Source organism: Dunckerocampus dactyliophorus, chromosome 9 (assembly GCF_027744805.1).
Source record: "Dunckerocampus dactyliophorus isolate RoL2022-P2 chromosome 9, RoL_Ddac_1.1, whole genome shotgun sequence".
NCBI lineage: Eukaryota > Metazoa > Chordata > Actinopteri > Syngnathiformes > Syngnathidae > Dunckerocampus > Dunckerocampus dactyliophorus.
This window is the reverse complement of record NC_072827.1, coordinates 13,766,749-13,788,255: the sequence shown is the minus strand read 5'-3', so window position 1 is coordinate 13,788,255 and position 21,507 is coordinate 13,766,749. Positions and strand designations below refer to the sequence as shown.

At 39.6% G+C, this 21,507-nt stretch overlaps 2 protein-coding genes across 6 annotated transcripts in view; both read right to left on the bottom strand.

The window, feature by feature from the left end:
* ptpn4a (protein tyrosine phosphatase non-receptor type 4a) overlaps nucleotides 1-16,095 on the bottom strand; it is an 88,138-nt gene extending 72,043 nt beyond the window's left edge. For 3 of the 4 annotated variants that reach the window (XR_008572380.1, XM_054786325.1, XM_054786327.1), the window contains exon 1: nucleotides 8,468-8,615. The gene's annotated coding sequence lies outside the window, so the exon portion shown is untranslated. Of the gene's footprint in view, nucleotides 1-8,467; nucleotides 8,616-15,945 lie in introns of those variants that run through there. The other variant, XM_054786326.1, reaches the window with a different exon arrangement.
* Nucleotides 9,178-17,709, bottom strand: tmem177 (transmembrane protein 177). Of its 2 annotated transcripts, none has more exons than XM_054786328.1 (3): nucleotides 17,394-17,709; nucleotides 15,946-16,186; nucleotides 9,178-12,550 (listed from the first exon to the last, which is right to left on the bottom strand). In XM_054786328.1, the coding sequence occupies exons 2-3, from the start codon at nucleotides 16,144-16,146 to the stop codon at nucleotides 11,819-11,821; spliced, it is 933 nt and encodes a 310-aa protein (XP_054642303.1). In that variant the 5' UTR covers nucleotides 16,147-16,186; nucleotides 17,394-17,709; the 3' UTR covers nucleotides 9,178-11,818. The 2 variants fall into 2 exon arrangements, with proteins under 2 accessions (XP_054642303.1, XP_054642304.1); XM_054786329.1 differs by lacking the exon at nucleotides 17,394-17,709 and adding an exon at nucleotides 16,488-17,363.
* Between the last annotated feature and the right edge of the window lie 3,798 nt (nucleotides 17,710-21,507).

The window sequence follows — 21,507 nt, the reverse complement described above, 5'->3', positions numbered from 1 at the left end:
TTGACCAGCCAAGTATGATCCAAAAATTGTAAAGCATTCAGTCTAACTACAGAAGAGCTCGTCCATGCAGTACCTCCGCACTGATGGGGGCAAAAGCGAGGCATATAGTACATTACTACCGTCTCCACCTACACATTCAATTCATTCAAGAAAAAACAAATGCGACAAAAGCCACATTCAAATGACATGTAGTGTCGGTTTAAGTACAATTAAAACTAAAGTGCTGCCTGTGGTGCCTCAGCAACAAACCAAGAGAAAGACTAGCAACAAACAAACAGACTCTGTCAGAGGCATCTGGCTGGACAATTAGGGATCGCTGTTAGTCTGGTTTAATTTAAGCAATGGTGGGCCAGACTGAAAGAACATTGGCTCAAGACCGGTGTAATCTGAGTGTGTTACCAGAGTTTGTCATTGCAAGGCCACATTTCATGTAGTTACAGTTACAGCATGTGCAACATTCAAAAGGATCAATCTGACTACAACATATCAAGTAACTTGGTGTACAGCCACTTGAACGTAAATATGCCAAAATGGGTCCATCAATAACTCTGAATACAGATTCCAAACTCTAGACAGGACTGTAAGCTTTCCAAGGGTTACAGTTGGATGGACAGGCAACTGGTCCACTTGGTTAAACACGAACAGGCTTCTCTTTGACAAGGCTGTCACTAGAAGACGGTGGAAGTCAAAGGGAGCTTTTTCCCCCCACCCCGCTCACAACTGAAAAGCTCTAAAAAGGTAAACACCGCCCCATCTGAAATTAGCCCAATTGTGAGCACTAAATGAATAACTAATTCGCCTTAAGAAAACACAGCAGTATATTAACTGTTACTGACTGACACCTAAAGGGATACAGTTTGAAATCCAAACACTGCATTGAAAGGGGCAGAAGCAAAAGTGAATCATTTAAAACTTCATTGCTTAGTAAGAGTTGGATAGATAGATAGCGACAACCCCCTGGAAGTTAACGGATGAGTGAAAAACCAAGCAGGTTAGAGATTTGAATGCTTAAAGGAAAAAAACATCCCACCAAGTTTTACTAAATATGAATACGGTTGGTTATCTTATAAGTCAACACCTGCTTCAACCACAAATTGTCAAACATTTTCCAGTGAATCCAAACATGAGGTAATGGGGAAGCCACATGACCGTAATCATCAATACTGATTGAGTCATTATAATTGGATTGACAAACTCAAAGCTCCTGCTGTATGTGTGTATATGTGAACGACCAACCCCAGAAAAAAGCTGGTTGGTCTTTCCAAATTTATTGAAATTAAACCATGGCTCATGACAAAAAAAAGAATCACCATGATCGACACACTTTTTTGACAATCCATTAAGAAACCAAAATTGTACGACAAATTCCGTATTTTCATAATATGTTTGAGGAAACTAAGGCTATGTTCACACTGCAGGATATGGTGCCCAATTTCGATTTTATGTTTAAATTTGATCTTTTATGTGGTCGTTCACGTTACCAAAAAAATTCAACTTGTAAATGTGAAGGTGATGCGTCCGGGAAGTGACGCGCATGCGCAAAACATGACATAACACTCCTTATCGTGTATTTACGGATATATGCAACTGTGGGATATATACAACCTGATTGTTAAGACTGCAGGAGATCAGATGCATATTAACTTTCTATCTACATAAAATCCAGGCCTGGGTCGTATTAATTTTTTATTTTTATTTTTTTTTTAAATCTGATACAGGTCATACATGAGCAAAAAATTAATAAAAGTAATCGGAATTGACCTGCAATGTGGAACAGTCATATTGATTAGATTATTTACAATTCCCCAGAATTGTGTCACTCAGAGTAATTAAAAAGGTATTAGAAAGAACTAATACATTGATACTTCTTGGGTGACACATTGTTACCTTTTCGAAGAAATTCCAACCACAGATAAATATAATCAACACCTACCTCCATATTTAGGGATCATCCATCTTCATTAGCTAGCTACCCTACCAAGATTTATCTATTAACTGTCAGATCTTGGTACACACGCATGTCTCATACATCTGTATGTTTGTCATGACAAGGTCAGATGTGCTGCTACAATAAAGCTGGGTCATCACCACAGACAATCTAATCTTAAACAGCTGGGTCATAGCAAGCATGCGAGGCAGCAAGATTTCTCAGAATGCAGGTATGTAATCTCACGTAATGCATCTTGCAAATCTTCAGACGTGATCTAAAACAATTCAACAAATGAACGTCCTTTGGGGAGATCACGGCGGGCGTGTTCTAGAGATCATGAAAGAAAAATTACAAGCTTTTAAAAATGTAGAAGTTCCTGAAGAGATCATCTTAGTAATGGTTTAATTTTATTTGAACAGGCATACAAGTTACCATGGAATACATCACATAATACAATTCACAGTTCCACATGTCCAAAAGTAGTAGGAAGAAGTGAAGTTTATTTAATCCTAATCCCCGTCCGTTTCACATCCGTTACTGTACATTTATTCACTTCTTGTACTTCATATGTGATCTTTTTAATACATAGAAAAGTGATAAGGCAATGTAACAATGTGTAAAAATGATTTTTACACAATCATAATAAATAATCGGATATAATAATCAATATAATAATAAATAAAAATAAACAAAAAAACACTAAGGGTGCTTTATTTATTTGTATTTCTTTAAATAGTGGCTGAGGGCATTTATTGACTCAATTGCCAGGCATCTATTTGAGGGAGGCGTTTATTAGTATCATGCTTATGCAAGGCTGGAACTACAAACACTGATTAATAATTGGTCGACTTATTAACAGTTTTGCATGTACAATTTGCCCTTGCTTCATATCAACAACGCAGTGGAGTTAGAGGCAGAATTGATTGTTCTTTACTTGTTTCCTTGTCGTCACATTTCGCCTAGACGGCTCTGCCTGAATAGCACACTGGAGCAAGCCAGTGTTGCACGGCTGCCATATGTTTTATTAATTAAGCTATTTGTTTCATTTCAACCCTGTTCTTTTGTCTTGGTTTGTCTTAATAGAGCTCTGTTTCTACCGGAGACCTTTGTCTTTTTGTGCTAATTGGTCAACAGAGAGGGGAGTTAAAGACATCCATTGCTTGCTTTCTTTGTTGCTGAACTCACTGGCGATTTAAGATCTAAAGACAGGCTCGGCCAATCCAAGATCTTAACGTGATTCTTCTTGAGCCGCTCATTTCTTGCCTTGACCGTATGTTTTGGGTCACTGTCATGTTTGAAAAACCGTCCTCGACCAATCTTCAGTGTTCAGTCTGAGGCCAGGAGTTTCTCATTCAAGATTCTATGGTACATCATGGCTATGGCACCACCCCTCCCCCCAGAGCAGACGAGCCGATGCCAAACGCAAAGCCTGCCCCTAAAGTTTATTTGTTATTTCTTTTTGATTTATTGGTGACGCACATGTCACAGTCTGTGCCAGTGACTGGATTTGTAGTAGAGTGTTTGTGACGTTTGTCAGTTGATTGTTTATACTTCTCTACTTCTATTTCGGCATCTGAAAAATTCCTCTTCCTCACAGTCTTTGCTATGATTTTGGGGAGGGAAAAAGTCCATTCGTGCATTCCTAAAAGGGACTGCTGCTAAGAGGCGGAAATTAAAAATGTAAAAACGTATTTGAAACGTATTCATCGATTAATCGGAAAAAATAATCGACAGATTAATCGGTCATTAAAATAATCGTTAGTTGCAGCCCTACTTCAGACGGGCCTGTACATGTGTCTCCTTCAGCAGGGAGACCTTGTTGGTCAAAGTGTGTTACCAATGTTTTTCTTGGTGACTGTGGTCCTAGCTACTTTGAGATTATTAACAAGCTCCTCCCTTGTTATTCTGGGCTGGTACCTTAGTTTACTGAGAATCATACTTACCCACGATGCAGACAAGGGCGACTGACTGTTGCTTTGTATTTCTTCAATTCCCAAATTATTGCGCCAACAGCAGTCTCTTTCCCACCAAGCTTCTTGATGATTTGTGCAGGTCTACAATCTTGCCCATGGTGGTGGAGGGGGTTGGATGAGGTATGGAAGAGACTGTTTCTACGACAGGTGTCTTTCATCCACATAAATTGAAATTTGAAATAAAGGGACGGGACTAATTAGTAAGTTTTGTGGATACATGACCAGTCTGTGGGGGTCAGAATGCTGACTGATCGGTATGCTGACTGATCGGCTTATTTCCCTCAATAAAACACAAATTAATATATAACCTGTATTTCAATGTTTTGTTTAATATTTTTTAAACAAACATTCTCTCTCGCTTGCTCACTCACTTTCTCTCTGTTAGAACTAAAACTACCACAAAAATTATTTGTACAGGGGTCGACTAACAAAAGTCTACAACTTTCAAGGGATCTCTCACTGTGGGATCTCTCACTCTCACTGCTTTAGGGCAGTGATTCTCAACTGGTGGGTCGAAACCCAAAAGTGGGTTGTGAATCCATTCTGGGCGGGTCGCAGACAGTTCGTCAAAAATTACATTCAAATATGTAATATACAACCAATTTCTGACTTGTTCTTTCTTTATTTTGAAGTAAAATCGAGCAATATTAGCAATTGTATTAATCTTCCTAATTGGGATAGACAGTATTAATTACACAGTTATAAGCAAAATTGGTTTAGTGGTCTCATTTACTGCAATTTTGATGTATACTAATCCTTTGTTTTTCACGGTTAATTGGTTCCTGACCGACCATGATAAGTGAATTTCCGCAAAGGAGTTTAGCTTATTAATAAATTGAATATTTTCGTAGTTGAAGCATAAAAAACCTGTTTACAACATTTTAAATATGATTTTAACATAATTAGAGCCCTCTAGACATGAAATAACATCCCAATAGTCACCTTCACACTCGCATTACCCAATATAGGAGACATAACAGAAAATAAGTATTAGGCATAAATCAAACATAACAGACCCACACGTTAGCATTGGGAGAGATCCTTGTTGTTTTTTCTGGACAATGTACTTCATGCTGTGGCTATTGTCTCAGCCATGTAACATTACTCACACCTACAAGTAGTGACCGGTGTGGAATAACACCTATCACGTCTTTGGACGAGTCGTCTTGAATGTCTTATAAAGTTGCACCTCATTTATCGCATTTATTTGGTTTCAGTCAATCTCTGCAAAGTAGGATTCAATATTAATAACAAAATAAGGGTGCCATAAAAATAGCTTACATTAACAACGCGATTGGACTTACATCTGTGACTACATCTTCCTTAACCACAAGCACGGGCATTAGTCTGTTGAACATTTTGTAGCAAGTGCATGTGCTGAGGCTGACATCCCATTTGAAAAGTTAGCCAAGCTACAGTCATTTCTGTATGACTGGACAAAATGGGCCAATTATGTATTGCACAAATAAATGTATGGATTTTTGCATTTCATTAACTTACCCAAATAGTGCACACTCCATGTTGGTAAAACAAGTGGAAACAAGTGGAATTCTAAAAAATTTAAAAAACAGGAAAAACAGAATTTGGGGGGAAAAAAAAGATTTCATCCGGCCCTCAGAGAGTTTGTTAAAAAGAAAAAAAGTAATATATTCAAAATCACAGCACAAATTGCTCTATAACCATGTCAAATTATTAATCCTCCCCTAAAAGTATTTTGCATGCCCATTTTTTCCAATTTTATCTTTTATTGGATTTATTGGCACTTATTGGATCTTTTATTGGATAAGGAACCTGACTCACAGAGGTTTGTTACAAAAGCCAAACAATATTGTTGGTTATGCTGTGTGATAAAAAAGTAAATTCAGCAACACTTGGGATGCATTATTTTTAATGCTTTGGAGAGCTATTTTCATAAACATATTCAATCTCACAAATTCATGTTTGTAATAAAAGCTTATTGTTATTCTTAAAAAAAAAAAAAAAAAGGATCGCTACCTGATCGGATCAGATCGGCAAGACTATATTAAAAAAATTGGATTGGAAACCATAAAATGTGGATTGGGACATCCCTAATTTTTATGCTTAACAATGCTTAATTTAGGCTAAACCATATTTAACCACAAAACAGTGATAATTTATTATTTAATAACTTTTTCAACAAACGCGATATAGTGGGGGCACGGTGTTCGAACCGCAATGCAGCGAGGGGTGACTGCATTTGTATTTTTGTTCATTTAGCCATTTTTATGCTTGAAAATGCTTAATTTAGGCCAAGAATAGTTCAAATTTGCTTAAATATGCACATTTTTGGACTAATAGGCTGTAGTCAACCACGAAACAGCGATATTTTTTTATTTTTTTATTTTGAAAAACCGTGACAGAGTGAAGCCGCAAAATTCGAACCGCAAGGTGGTGAGGGATGACTGTAATTGTATTTATCCATTTTCTATACCGCTTCTCCTCTTTAGGGTTGCGGGGGCATGCTGGAGCCTATCCCAGCTGACTTCGGGCGACAGGCGGGGTACACCCAGGACTGGTCGCCAGCCAATCACAGGGCACATATAGACAAACAACCATTCACACTCACATTCATACCTATGGACAATTTAGAGTCACCAATTAACCTAACATGCATGTTTTTGGAATGTGGGAGGAAACCGGAGTACCCGGAGAAAACCCACACACACACGGGGAGAACATGCAAACTCCACACAGAAATGCCCAAGAGAGAATCGAACCCAAATCTTCCCGATCTCCAGACTGTTACTGTGTTGGCCAACATGCTAACCACTAGACCACCGTGCGGCCCTAATTGTATTTATAACAAATTTAATTTATGCATTATTTGTATGCAGTTATGTTTCTCCTTATTTCCTGCTTAAAATGTCTTCCGAAATTCCTCTAAAAAGCACTTTGGACATGAAATGATGTGTATTAATATTTCAAAAGATGACATAGCTCATTAAAAAAAACAAATAGATTCGCTTGGCTTAAATAAAAGTGGGTCACAACTTAATGACCACTGGAGATTGTGTGTCCCAGGTTGAGACCATTTGAAAATTCCTCCTTTAGGGCAATTGCACAGTCAAGGGTAGTCAGGGCTGTTAGCCAAGTATAGAAAACAACAAAGATGCCGTTTTTCATAATGGAAAACGACTAGCTCCAAAACGCAACACAAACTCATCAATGTAATTTTTGCTGTTTTCCTTCTCTGTTTATATGCACTGTATTACGTATGCATGTCTGTTTTGACTGAGTGTACACTATCCAGCCATCAAAAAAGACATATGGAGACATAACCAACAACAATGGCTGTCCTCTACACAGTATTTCATCAGTTCTTCAGCAGCATTGGGGGGAGGGGTCGATACTGCCTTCCTTCACTGATCCCTGATGATCCCCAATCACACAGTCGCTGGTTTTTAAGGAATACAGATCTCTGAGAGGATTGTTCAATCTATAGAGCTCCCCTCACAAAACTGAAATCCAATACAAGATTCGTCCTGATGAAAAAAAAAATGGTCTCCTGTGAAGGTGTTTTGTAAATGCATTAAGAGAGAGGGTCTTACAGATATCAAGGTGAGCAAACGGGCCAGAGCAGATATATGATATCAGCAGCAGCAGGCAGCAGAGGGACCGACTGCGACCCAAAAGATGTGGCACGGATGGTAGAGGATTACGTCATCGAAAAAAAGGAGGACGCCTCATCTCATGAAGCCTTCACTTGCGTTACTGAACTCGCAGTGAACAGCCTCCACTGTTTCATTCCAACTGTTCGGCGCGCAGCAAACGACGTGCACGCGAGCGAAAACCACCCCGCATCCTGCAATGCACGTATCAGGCTGTATTGGCGTAGGGACATTTCATGCTCACATAAATTGGGACAATGAATGAAAATGTGCATAGTTTGATTGTCATGGTCTGCCGTCGCCATATTGCAGTTTAAAGGAGCACACATTTCGTGCAAGCATAAACAAGCAAGAGTGCTCCTTCTTCAATAATTGTGCGCCATATTTAAAGGCATGCAAGCGCCATTGAACGCCAACTGGGCTGTCATTAAAGGGCTTATTGTACACTGTGACGTTACAATGAATGACCTATTAACTGAGCGTTTTAGTTAATCGTTCATGTTCACTAAGGCAAGGCTGGGATGGATTCATTAATAAGTAAGACTAAATGTGGTCCATTTACGCGCATAATTGATCGTTTGGTAGATGCATGAACTCGTTGCGATGTACTGAATGGGGCAGCGGTTAGCAGCGTTAGCAAACAAGCCAGCTAGCCACAGCTATTTCTGAATGGAGCACACGTTCAACCCCGCACACATTTTTACTGACATACCACTATATAAAGTAAAATTAATGGTAATATTACCGTTTAGGGCAGCATTATAACAATGGTGTTGCGTATTAGTAGAATAATTATTTGTCATGGTATCAACGCGTGAAGCAACTTGGAGCAAAGTGACAGCACCGAGCTAAGGTAGCATGCTAGCTAACGTCAGCTGGCCGTAAAAGAAATGGCGAAAAAAGAAGCATTTAGTGTGCGAATGTGTCTTTCTTACCGTCATAAACTGCTCCGGGGGCGTCCAGTTTTCACGGAATAAAATGTTTGCCGTGTGAGGAAATGGTCTATGTTGGGGCGACAGAGCCCGAACATTCAAGAGGAGTTCGCCCGCTGCCGACGAGACCTGGGCATCATTTCGACAGTCTTCACAAGTGGTCGCAGTCCGCCGCTGCTTCACGCACATCCATCCGGCATAGAGGGCCCTCCTCCGGCCACAACCATGCGACTGTCTCAACAGCCACCACGGATAATCCACAAGAAGACACGAGCCCCCACGGTAAGCATGGACTAAACACAGCCAATATCAATCATTTCAGGCTGTTAGGGTTTTTAAAAAATCACAAACGGATACGCACTGATAATGCTAAAAGTAAATCACTTCATCGATTTAAGCACAGAAATGTTGCCTTTGTGACTTTCCCGACATGCGCCTGCTGATTGTTGTCAGACGTCCACCGTCTCACTGCAGCTGCTTGTCCAGCAACACAGCAGCAGAGGCGAGCAGTGACGTCATGGCGCACATTAAGGGCTGGGCGGGTCAATTCTAATGTCGACCGTAACGATACGAATGTTAGTATCTCTGTCGGATGGCTACCATTTTCAGTCGCTGTACTGTCACAAATCTATTTTTCTTTATTTTGTTTTTATATGTTTTGCTCCGTAATAAAGGGAATAAAGAAATAATATTATTTTGTTGATATTAATTGTATCATATTGTATTGTGATTATAATATAAAATATATTACATTTACGTGTCCCGTGATTTGTTGTGATTATAATCACGGTCAGCAAATTAAAAGTGAAAACTCAGTCATTCAATGAGCTTGTAAAGCTCCAACTAAAAAGCGTCTGCATCGACGATACCGGTCAAGTATTTACTTGGTATCTATTCGACAGCAACATTTGCAGTATCGCCCACCCCTTGCGCAAATAGAGCGCTCGGAGGCGGAGCCACAGAGCGGGAGGCGCGCTGTTAGTTAGGGAGCGCGCCCAGGTAAGGCCGCTACAAAATCAAAGGCTTTGATTCGGTCAAAATTCCCTCTCGTGGACCAATTACATATGTACTTTGTTATTTACTGCGGGCTTACGTTGTATCCGTGTTGCAAATATTTTGGAATTATAATTTCCATTTTTTTTAATTGTACAATATATACTGTGAATAAAAACAATAATCAAAGTGAACTAGTGTATGTTCATTGATAATGTCAGCCTTGTCATTCATATTTAGGGTAAGAGGAGACAGTATATGAAGGTTGATGTGGACTGTACTGGCCTCATGTGGTGCACAGTGAAATAGCTGCCAGTACAATACGTCACACAATGGGCCTTTCTGTACACTTTGAATGGCACACTATCAAGTCAGAAGATGAAGACAAGACAAGTGAGGCCAGTGTTGGGAGCGTCTTTCACATAAGGAGGGCAATGATGCAGTGAGCTGACATACTCTAGTCAAAGCCCTGATTGTTTTCTTGTTTTACACGAGTCATGCATGAATTTACATCATCTTTTACACATTAATTTGACTTATAATGGGATCTAGTGAAAGTCACTTTGATGGGACACAATTTCTAACCATGTGGTTCGGAAATCATATCTTTACATAAAATTCTGAGAATTTGTCATGTCTAATCAGTAGCATTGCCCTTGTAGCACCAATTCCATCACCCCTTCAAACTGTCACTATTGCCTCGTCCACCTTGGCACAACCACTTAAAAAATGTGTCACTGTATCTATTCCGCAATATTATTAATTACAAGCCGTTATTTTTGGTCCAGTCCTCGGGGTAGAGGACTAGAAATGTAATTAAAATATCATATCGGAACCTTGTTAATATGCAGACAGATGACCTCAGGGAACCTGAGTGTTGCATGATGAGTTCTGAGGTCCCACTGAGCTGGATATTAAGATTATTATCACCAAACAAATTAGCTAGTCATGCAAATGTGTAGACACTTAGGCATGTTTTTTCTCAGTTAAAAAAAAGAACAAGTGGGGACACAGAATGCTGGAGGATGAAAAGGGCAATGGGAGGAACATCTTGTTTTGCATTACTGCAACGGGAATACACAAAATTGCATCAGCACTTTTTGTCACAGAAGATCAGTACATTGTGGTGTGCTTCTTTTGATGGATTGCATAGTGGGTGTAATTACAATACATAACAATTAACCATTTTTATAACTTACAATGCAAATATAAAATGTTTTGAGCAAATAAATGTTGTGAAATACTTGCTTTTGTAGGAATTTCAAAGTCATGATGTGCGCCCACGCATCAGTAAGCCACTTGACGACAGTGTTGGCTTACACTCTCTATGCAACCGATCTCGAATACATGAATCCCTTGTTTATTCAGATTAGTTGGTTGCAGACCTGATTGTGATAAGTGAATTTTCGCAAAGTAGAATTCCTTATTTATAAAACTGAATAATTTCATAGTTAGGGCATAGAAAACCCGTTTACGATCTTCTAAATACAGTTCTCAACATTATTAGAGCTCTCTAGACATGGAATAACACCCCCCCCCGGTCACCTTTACACTCGTATTACCCGATATCGTCAACATAATAAGAGAAAATATGCCACTTAAGACATAAATAAGTATAATAATTGCTGTAAATGTGTTCCGGTGCTACAGGCACTAAGTGGGGGGGCAGACAGGAAGTGACGTGACAGGTTCATAGTTGAGTTTTAGCTTGGTGCAGGTTAGGGAACAGTTAGGCAACAGTTGCTCATGCGATTACTGTGCCTATTGAGTGATAATTCAAATCTGCAATAAAAGCCTGTTGTTCCGGCAATCAAGTCTGGATCTTGTGTGTCTCAGCGAACATTAAATGTCTTTGAATGTGTCATCTGAATGCCTTATATTTGTATTTAGTTCATTTAGCTATTTCTATGCTTGAAAATGCTTAGTTTAGGCAAAACATAGGCAAAAGTAGGCCGTATTCAACCAATGAGAAGCATGATTTATTAATTACTATATTTTTGAAAAAAACGTGATAGGAGTGAAGCCGCAAAATTTGAAGCTTGATGTGGCGAGGGACTGACTGATTGATGACAAGTCCCCCCCCCCCGCCCAATAAGAATGTGGTGAAATGTTTTTGCTGCATGTTCACTTTTGCTTTCAAAGCGGGTGCCTTCCATACAAATGAGAAATTAAAATTCGTGGGGAAAATGACTGCTCTTAAGTCTGGTTTTATTTGACCGATTTAAACCATTTAAACATTCATAGCGTGTGAAGTCTGAATCTAAAATGCTGGCATTTCCCACGAATTCAAGGTCACGGACGGCTGTGTTAATCACTTAAGATGAGGACTGCCGTGCACCGACTATGATTAGTTATCTGGATCTAAATGTTCTCCTTTTTCAGAAGAGTGAGGATCCCCTCCCTCCTGGAGGTGTACGGTGTGTGTTTGAGCTGAAGGAGGTGAGCGGGAAATAAGTTTCCGCTGGGTGCGTACATCTCCTCTCCTTTCTGTCCCATAAGTGAGCGCAGTGTCCTGTTTCTGGACAGAATCTTATCATAAAACTCCACCCCGCCCCTGGCGTAATCGCGCGACACTCCAGCAGCACGCTGGTCCGAGCTGTAATCAGTCCACTGGGTGACGGCATCCGAGGTGAGGAAGTAGGACACGGCACCGAGCCCCAGCGCCACAATGTTCACAGCTCCACGCAACAACGCGGGCCCAGCATGGAGCCCAAACACTTGTTTCAGCACCACGCTGTACACCCAAACCCCACCCAGGCAGAAGGGAGCAACTGCAGCAGTCATGAGAGGCACTCCGGACTGCAGACGGGCCACCTCTCGTGCTAGGGCAAATTTCTGTGCGTCTCGGGAAAACACCAGTGACTCCTTGAGGGATGTGCCAGTTTCACTGTCCCACTCCACGGTTTTGCCATTGATGAAAATGTTCCGGTTCGTGATGCCACTATGGTCGTCGATCGTGCTGTTAAAGTTTGCCGGGATGCCAATGTGTGCCCCTGCAGGGAGCCACGGGACACCAGCACCGACTGGGTGGAAACCAAAGGAAGCAAAGGCGGAGAATGTTTTGGGTGAGCTGATGCCGTAGTCCTTCAACACCTACAAGCGACAAAAGCAACACCAAATTTAACGTCACGGAGATACCGGATATTCCCGACTATAAGCGGCATCAGTCAAAAAATTAGTCATGAAGAGTAAATAAACATAGATTAGTCACACTGGACTATAAGTTGCATTTATTGAGAAATGTATTTCACAAATCCAAGACCAAGAACAAACAAGTTACCCAACATGAGGTCATGATGATTATTGCATATGTGCCTTAGGTTGGCCACAATAAAAGGCTACTCCAAAAATGTGCAGTTTTGCTGCATTTTTTAGGTCTGAAAACAGTCAGTATCTGGTATGAATCCCCCAAAACAGTTAACAGGGTGCTCCAATCGGCCACCGATCAGTATCGGACGATTTCAGTGGAAAAAGCATGGTACTGGTATATGCCGATACTTGCTTTATAACGCCGATCACATCCGCCAATCAGCTCTGCCCCCATTGCAGCATCCAGCCTATCGCGTTCATCTCCTGCCCACTTTCCATTCACAAAGCCCAAACAAGCACGGCTGCCATGTGGGACTTATCTGTCGTGGTGAGAGTGATAGAAGTTTTGCACCCTGCAAAACATGCCACGTAAAATGTCTCGCCGGGGTGGCGTGTTGCGTGGCATTTGATCGCAGGCACTTGGCGGGGTGTGGTGAGTTATCGAGGCTCGCGATGTGATCATCGGTCGGGCGGCGGCTAATGTAGCGCCCGTGTGCGCGGGAGGCGACAAACAACCGCGGACAGATTTGCAGTTCAGAGGAGGACAAGCGGCCGGTGTTGACAATTCGCTTTGGATGTGACTGCGTCGCCCACCGATTTGATAGAAATAATCCTAACAACGTTTGAAATCTTACAAAACAAGTGTTTCTATTTTTGTTGCATGATCTGTCTTCAAAAATGGCCCCCATACTGACCACAAAAGAAGTAAGTTATTTTATTTATCCAATTGTTGTTTTTTTAAAAGGTAGAAATTGAATGTTTAATCCAGGGGTCACCAACGTTTTTCCTTGTGAGAGCTACTTTTACAAAATGAAAATGGCCAAGAGGTACTCATTTTTGTAACATTTTCAGAGCTTATTTTAAACCCAAACAAAGCGAATATAGGGAGTGCAGAATTATTAGGCAAGTTGTATTTTTGAGGATTCATTTTATTATAGAACAACCACCATGTTCTTAATGAACCCAAAAGACTCACGAATATCAAAGCTGAATATTTTTGGAAGTTGGAGTGGGGCTTTTTTAGTTTTAGCTATTTTAGAAGGATATCTCTTCGTGCAGGTGACTATTACTGTGCATAATTATTAGGCAACGTAACAAAAAACAAATATATACCCATTTCAATTATTTATTTTCACCAGGGAAACCAATATAACAGCTCAACATTCACAAATATACATTTCTGACATTAAAAAACAAAACAAAAATGAATCAGTGACCAATATAGCCACATTTCTTTGCAAGGACACTCAAAAGCCTGACATCCATGGATTCTGTCAGTGTTTTGATCTGTTCACGATCAACATTGCGTGCAGCAGCAACCACAGCCTCCCAGACACTGTTCTGAGAGGTGTACTGTTTTCCCCCCTTGTAAATCTCACATTTGATGAGGGACCACAGGTTCTCTATGGTGAACAAGGAGGCCATGTCATTAGTTTTTCTTGTTTTAGACCCTTTCTTGCCAGCCACGTTGTGGAGTACTTGGATGCGTGTGATGGAGCATAGTCCTGCATGAAAATCATGTTTTTCTTGAAGGATGCGGACTTCTTCCTGTACCACTGCTTGAAGAAGGTGTCTTCCAGAAACTGGCAGTAGGATTGGGAGTTGAGCTTGACTCCATCCTCAACCCGAAAAGGCCCCACAAGCTCATCTTTGATAATACCAGCCCATACCAGTACCCCACCTCCACCTTGCTGGCGTCTGAGTCGGACTAGAGCTCTCTGCCCTTTACCGATCCAGCCACGGGCCCATCCATCTGGCCCATCAAGACTCACTCTCATTTCATCAGTCCATAAAACCTTAGAAATATCAGTCTAGAGATATTTCTTGGCCCAGTCTTGACATTTCAGCTTGTGTGTCTTGTTCAGTGGTGGTTGTTTTTCAGGCTTTCTTACCTTGGCCGTGTCTCTGAGTATTGCACACCTTGTGCTTTTGGGCACTCCAGTGATGTTGCAGCTCTGAAATATGGCAAAATTGGTGGCAAGAGGCATCTTGGCAGCTGCACGCTTGACTTTTCTCAGTTCATGGGCAGCTATTTTGTGTCTTGGTTTTTCAACACACTTCTTGCGGCCCTGTTGACTATTTTGAATGAAACGCTTGATTGTTCGATGATCACGCTTCAGAAGCTTGGCAATTTTAAGAGTGCTGCATCCCTCTGCAAGATATCTCACTATTTTTGACTTTTCGGAGCCTGTCAAGTTCCTCTTCTGACCCATTTTGCCAAAGGAAAGGAAGTTGCTTAATAATTATGCACAGTAATAGTCGCCTGCACACACAGATATCCTTCTAAAATAGCTAAATCTAAAAAAGCCGCACTCCAACTTCCAAAAATATTCAGCTTTGATATTAATGAGTCTTTTGGGTTCATTAAGAACATGATTGTCGTTCTATAATAAAATTAATCCTCAAAAATACAACTTGCCTAATAATTCTGCACTCCCTGTATACTTGTTTTACCAGAACATTAACAAAATGCTGGTGTCCACAATTCATATTTTGTATTTCAGAATGCATTTCTTTCTACTGCTCTTTCATTATTAACTGAAAACCTCAATGAAAAGCAGGCTTGCTGGCACCTCATGTGGTCGTGGGGGGCTACCTGGTGACCCCTGGTTTAATCAATAGTTTCAGATGGTTTCTGGAACATAAATACATTTTTAAGACACTGAAAACAACACATTTTTCCAGTGTTCTCTGTGGTGGACATGAGGACTTAATACTACAACTATTTCATAAAAAAATATGCAGTTCAAGTCAAGGTTCTCAGTGTCAATTTCGATATAACTAAAAATTTAAAGATATAAAAATCTATAATAAAATACATAATGTATAAAATAAAATATATTTTAATGAAATTTAAAAAAAATAGTCAACATCAATAGTTTCCATTTACAATCCATGCAATGATTCTATAATTGTCAATAAAGCCAATGTCGGAAAAGGAGGAATATTTTGTAGTGCAGAACTAACACAGCTCAATATAAGAGCAATCAGCAAATAATGATGATAATAAAGGTTCTAATTAAATCTAATGAAAGAAAAGCATATTATCTTACAACAGTGTATCATTATTATACATATTGAAAAAGTTACCCAAAATTCATGTAATGTGGTAACTGCTGTGTAAACTGTGAATTTCATCATTCATATTCATAACGTCTCATTTGCAGTAAACAAAGTACCTGCTGGAAAAGCTCCTCTAGTTTCTCAGACAATGTGACCGGCTCTCCTTTGGACCAGGCCTGATAGAGCTGGCGGTAGGACACGTCAGGGAAGACATGGTAGAACATGTTGGCTGCAAAGACGCCACCGCAGCTTGCCATCAGCAGTGGGGTTCGGTACTTCTGAAGAAGCACTGCATACTTGAGGAAGCCAGATGCCATCTTGTGTTGGTTTTCTTGAGTGAGCTTCAGACCTCAGTGTCTGTGAAGACAAACAATGTGACTACCAATAGCCATAGTACTGTACAAAAAGTATTCACAGCATTTCACTTTTTCCACTTTTTCTTATGCTACAGGCTTTTTCCAAAATTGAATAAATTCATTTTCCCTCCAAATTCTACACAAAACACATGAAAAAGTTTTTTTAGAAATGTTTGCAAATGTTTTAAAATTTAAAAAACTAATAAATTCCATGTGCATAAGTATTCACAGCCTTTGTTCAATACTTTGTTGATGCACATTTCACAGCAATTACAGCCTCAAGTACAAAAGTACTACTTTACCATCCAGTTGTGATCAGCGGATCACTGCAGAGAATGCCTTTGTTCTGGAAGGTTCTCCTCTCTCCACAGAGGAACACTAGAGTTCTGTCAAAGTGGGTCAAGATCAGGTCCTTTTTCACTGCAGATAGCTGAGTCCTGTCGGGTCAGCTTAGACAGCTGGCCACCTCTTGGTAGAGCTTCCATTTACGTGTGATCGTACATCCGTGGGACCATAAACATGTCACATATCAAATCACAAATATACAAAGGTGGACCCCAATAAAGTTGTAGAAACATCTCAAGAATGATCAGGGGAAACATAATGCACTTCAGCTTAATTGTGACCTTCTTGGCAAAGGCTGTGAATACTTATGCACATGTAAAGTATTATTTTTTGGGCATACATTTCATATGTTGTCATACTGTCATTATGGGTGTTTTGTGTACAATTTTGAAAAAAAAATGTATTTAACAAATGTTGGAAAAAGCGAAGGACTGTCACTACTTTTCAGATGCACTGTAATTCCATGTTGTTTCCTCCTACGCTGCATTTCAGCACTATGGATAGATAACTTTATCACAATAGTGTGGTTGCAGAGCACTAATTACATAGAAACGCGTCGTTACAGCATAATACCATTCAATAATGCTTCCGGTGGCATGTGTGAATGATATACCGTAAACATTGTAAACACATTTTTCCAGTAACTGTTACCTAAATAGTAACTATTTACTACAATGATTTGGATACGTGCAGCTTCATTTAATGTGGTTAACACTGTGTAAAGCCCCCAAAAGAAACTTCTTAACTTTATCTTGATATTGTATCCGTACACACATAGCAATAACTCAATAACCAGCTATTTGGAATGAAACCGTACATCCTGTACATAACACTACACTATTATACAGTGTTGTCATACTCACGTGGCTTTCGCTCTGAATAAATAACACACTGCTAAAAAAAAAAAATACATCTAGCAGCTAAACAAGAATTAAAACGTTCAACTGATACACGATCACTTTGTCACCATCTTTTCAAGGACAGCTGTCTTACACAGAACTGTTATGAGAAAAAAAAAGAACTGTCCGTAAAGCGACATAGCTGCCGTACTGCTGTAAGCGCGACTGTTTTACGACATTAGCATGACGTCTCTCGCAAGGCAAGCGGGGTAGAGTTGGGGATACTGCAAATGTTGGTATCGATTGATACCAAGTAAATAAAGGGCCATTAATGCTGATACCGATTATTTTTACTTGAAATGAGTCTAGATCCATCAATAATTTCGTGATTTTAAATTGTTGATCATAATTGTAATCAGAATAAAACACAGAACAATGATTTAAAAAAAATGTTTCAACTAACTTATTTGGGAACAATAGCAACAAAATAGTATAATTACATTAATAATATGATTATATACGTTTTTGTCATTTGAAAGATAACATGTCAACCAATTTACATAGTTAACAAATTACATATAAATACAATAAAATCTGAAATATTATGTAAATACAGGTATCCTTACCACAAAATAGAAAGTCCTGTAAATAAGAGAATAAATAACAGTAATAAATTATAAACACAATCAACATCAATTTAAATAACGACATTGGTTGCACACAATAACTATATTACGCTACATTTACACTATGCAATAACTATATACAAAAGCTAAATAAAATAGCTATGCAAAAGGTATATAAAATACCCATATAAAACTATAAGCCAAATTACATTAAAAAATAATGACACTTCGAAGTAATATTAATTGGACTTTGCTCTAAATTTGAATCAATGGGAGTCTTTCCATTTTAAAGGAAAACTGCACTTTTTGGGGGGAATTTTGCCCGTCATCCACAATCCTTATGTGAGACATGAACACATATGTCTTTGTCTTTTTTGTGAGTTCGAAAGATATAAACACAGATAAAAAAGAGACAGCTCATTACTGCATTACCACTTATTCCGCCGATAAATCCTTCTGAAAAAGGCTCCAAAAAGCGCCAGAAATGCTCCATTTACATATAGTGTGATGCGCATATAACCAAGCTACAGCGACAATGTTGTTATTATTGTTCATATTGTTACGCCAATCGAACTATGTTACTGGCGCATTGACACTTAGCCAGAACACACCGGCTGGCTACTAGCCGGCTAGCGACTAGCTTTACCACAGACTCACGTGCAGCGTGTCAGTGTCGCGCTCGCAACGCCTCAGACCACTACAAAATAGCTAAGGCTACATATCTGAGCTGACACCACTGCTGCTGTGTTTTTATGTCTGACTTTTGAAAAGTTAACGCTGAAGTTAACATTCCTATATTGCTATATGAAATCAATGCACCAAGGAAAGAAGTTCAGGTAATGCTTAAAATGGCCAGAATACACAAAATACTATCAGTATTACATGTGATCATGAATGTACCTGTTACTACATGGTCAGCGCATGGATATAAAACCATAAAACCTTGTTGGAGGTTTTTGGAGGTCTTTTAATAGCGGTCTTTGTCGGCGGCATAGGTGGATCCCATTACGTGCAGTAATGAGCTGTCTCTTTTTATATCTTTAAAATGCACAGAAAAGAGAAAGACGTGTATTCATGTCTTACATAAGGATTGTGGATGATGGGCAAAATTCCAAAAAACATGCAGTTTTCCTTTAAGAGTTCATAGTGATTAGTAGTTTAAATCTAAATATATTCAAGGTGGATTTTTTTTCCAGTTTTTTTTTGCACACCCGGGAGGCCACGCTGCCCTTGGCAGCTGCCTTTAGTACCAAATGGACCAGCCGGCTCCGGCTTTTTTCCCCTGAAGCCCTGCTGGGTCTCATAACGTATTCCCTGTGAAAATAAACATATAGAATAAAAATATATTGATTTCATCAAGCTAGTATCAGTCTGACATCGGTACTACCTTTGGTGTGGATACGATTGATAGAGCAACTTCCAAACAAACGTGTTTGGGGACGGAACTTGTACATGAAGGTGAAAAACGAATCACATTAGAGTTCGTGTGTGCATGTATGTGTGTTTTGCACATGTATTGTCATCAAATATGCTGATCCTACTGGAAAAATCCTGCTCACATGCTGTCTCCATGGAAACAGGCAAAAGGAGATGTAAGTAGGTGTATGTGAGCGTGACAGTAAATGACTCTAGGGAGAGAGCAAGTTACAGCAATATTCAATCCATGTTTTCAACCAAGACCAAAGGTAAACCTGTGTCATCTTATGAGCATTTTGTCATGCAGCTTGCAAGCATCTGGAGGTTAATGGAGAGGTTACTGCTGGACATAACTGAAGTAGAAGCAGTGAGCAGGTTTCCTCCACTGTACATGCACTTACAGTATACGTACATTCTCTGCATCCTGGTATGGTCAGAATAACCTGGAACTGAATCCGCTGAAGACTGTGGAGATGACAGTGGACTGAACACTTAAACAACATTGTGTCTACAGTGGACTACTTCAGGTTCCTGAGCTACACCATCTCCCAGGACTTGAAGTGGTCCTCCCGTAGAGACACAATTTGGAAAAAGGCACGGCAGAGGATATAGTTCTTGAGGCTGCTCAATAAGCTCAACTTGCCTAAGGAACCGCTAACAACCTTCTACAATGCAACAATAGAGTCTGGTCTGGCTGTCAAACTATTGAACACTTAACAGCACACATCCCCAGCTCCCACAAGCCAACCTGTATGTATGTATTTATGTATATATGTATGTATGTATGTATGTACAGGCCAAAAGTTTGGACACACACAACACAACTGATGGTCCAAACCCCAATAATAAGGCAAGAAATTCCACTAAGTAACCATGACAAGGCACACCTGTGAAGTGAAAACCATTGCAGGTGATTATCTCATGGAGCTCATTGAGAGAACACCAAGGGTTTGCAGCACTACCAAAAAATATGTATGAGACATAAAATATATGTCTATATAAATATAAGACATATTTAGAGTTATTTCACACTTTTTTGTGAAGCACATAATTCCACATGTGTTCATTCAGAGTTTTGAGAATCTCCAATGTAAATAGTCAGGAAAAAAAAAAAAAAAAAAACGCATCAAAATTGAATGAGAAGGTGTGTCCAAACGTTTGGCCTGTACTGTATGTGCTACTTATTGTTTACCCTTATTTACTGTATATTACCAACCGCCATTTGCACCTATGAGCATTTCCACTACATACGGTTCTGGATGTAACACTGTGAATTTGTAACCTGTAACATTGTAAATACCATAATTATAATTATCTGCAATATTCTATGTAAATATGTATAGTAGTATTGTCCTTCTTCTTCTTTATATGTAAACTGTATTTACTGTTGTTGTACTTTGTAACAGAGAGGGACGTTAGACCGGTGTCATTCCTAGTGTGGCGATAAAGCTGATTCTAATTCTGATGAATGAGAGACACTCTGTCATCAAGAGTCACTGTGAAGTACTCAAATGAACATTTTCACCCTTACAAAAGCATTTATCCGAATCAAGGCCTGCTCTCAAATAAATGCGTGGTGCACTCTGAGCCCCGTTCTCTTCAATATGCTGACGTAAAACTACTCAAAACCCCAACTGTTACACCGTCTCTTTTCAATATGCTTCACAAACTTATTAAACACATTTTACAGTATAAAATGTACAGTATACTGTAGGTACTCACCACTAATCATTTCTAATGTATGATAATGGATGAGCAGATGCAACCGAAGTCTCGGAGTGGAGGTTAAATATAGATGTTTCACTTTTGCTTCTCACAGCAACTATGGTGCGTTCAAGGACCGCTGAACAAAGTGAGAAATCTCAAAGCTTGACAAAAAAACATTATCAGTGAAGCATAAAGACATAAACATTGTGGCCTTCAACAGTGGTTAATTAAACAATTACATACTTAGGGTGAATGAGGTGTGTTTTCGTCAGAAAAAAAACTTTTTTTAATAATTTTTTTTAAACAAAAACCTGTGAATGCTAAATGGCAAATGTGCAGGGTTCCGCTGTAATTGTGGACAGAAACAGGGTAACGTAAGTCTGATGGCC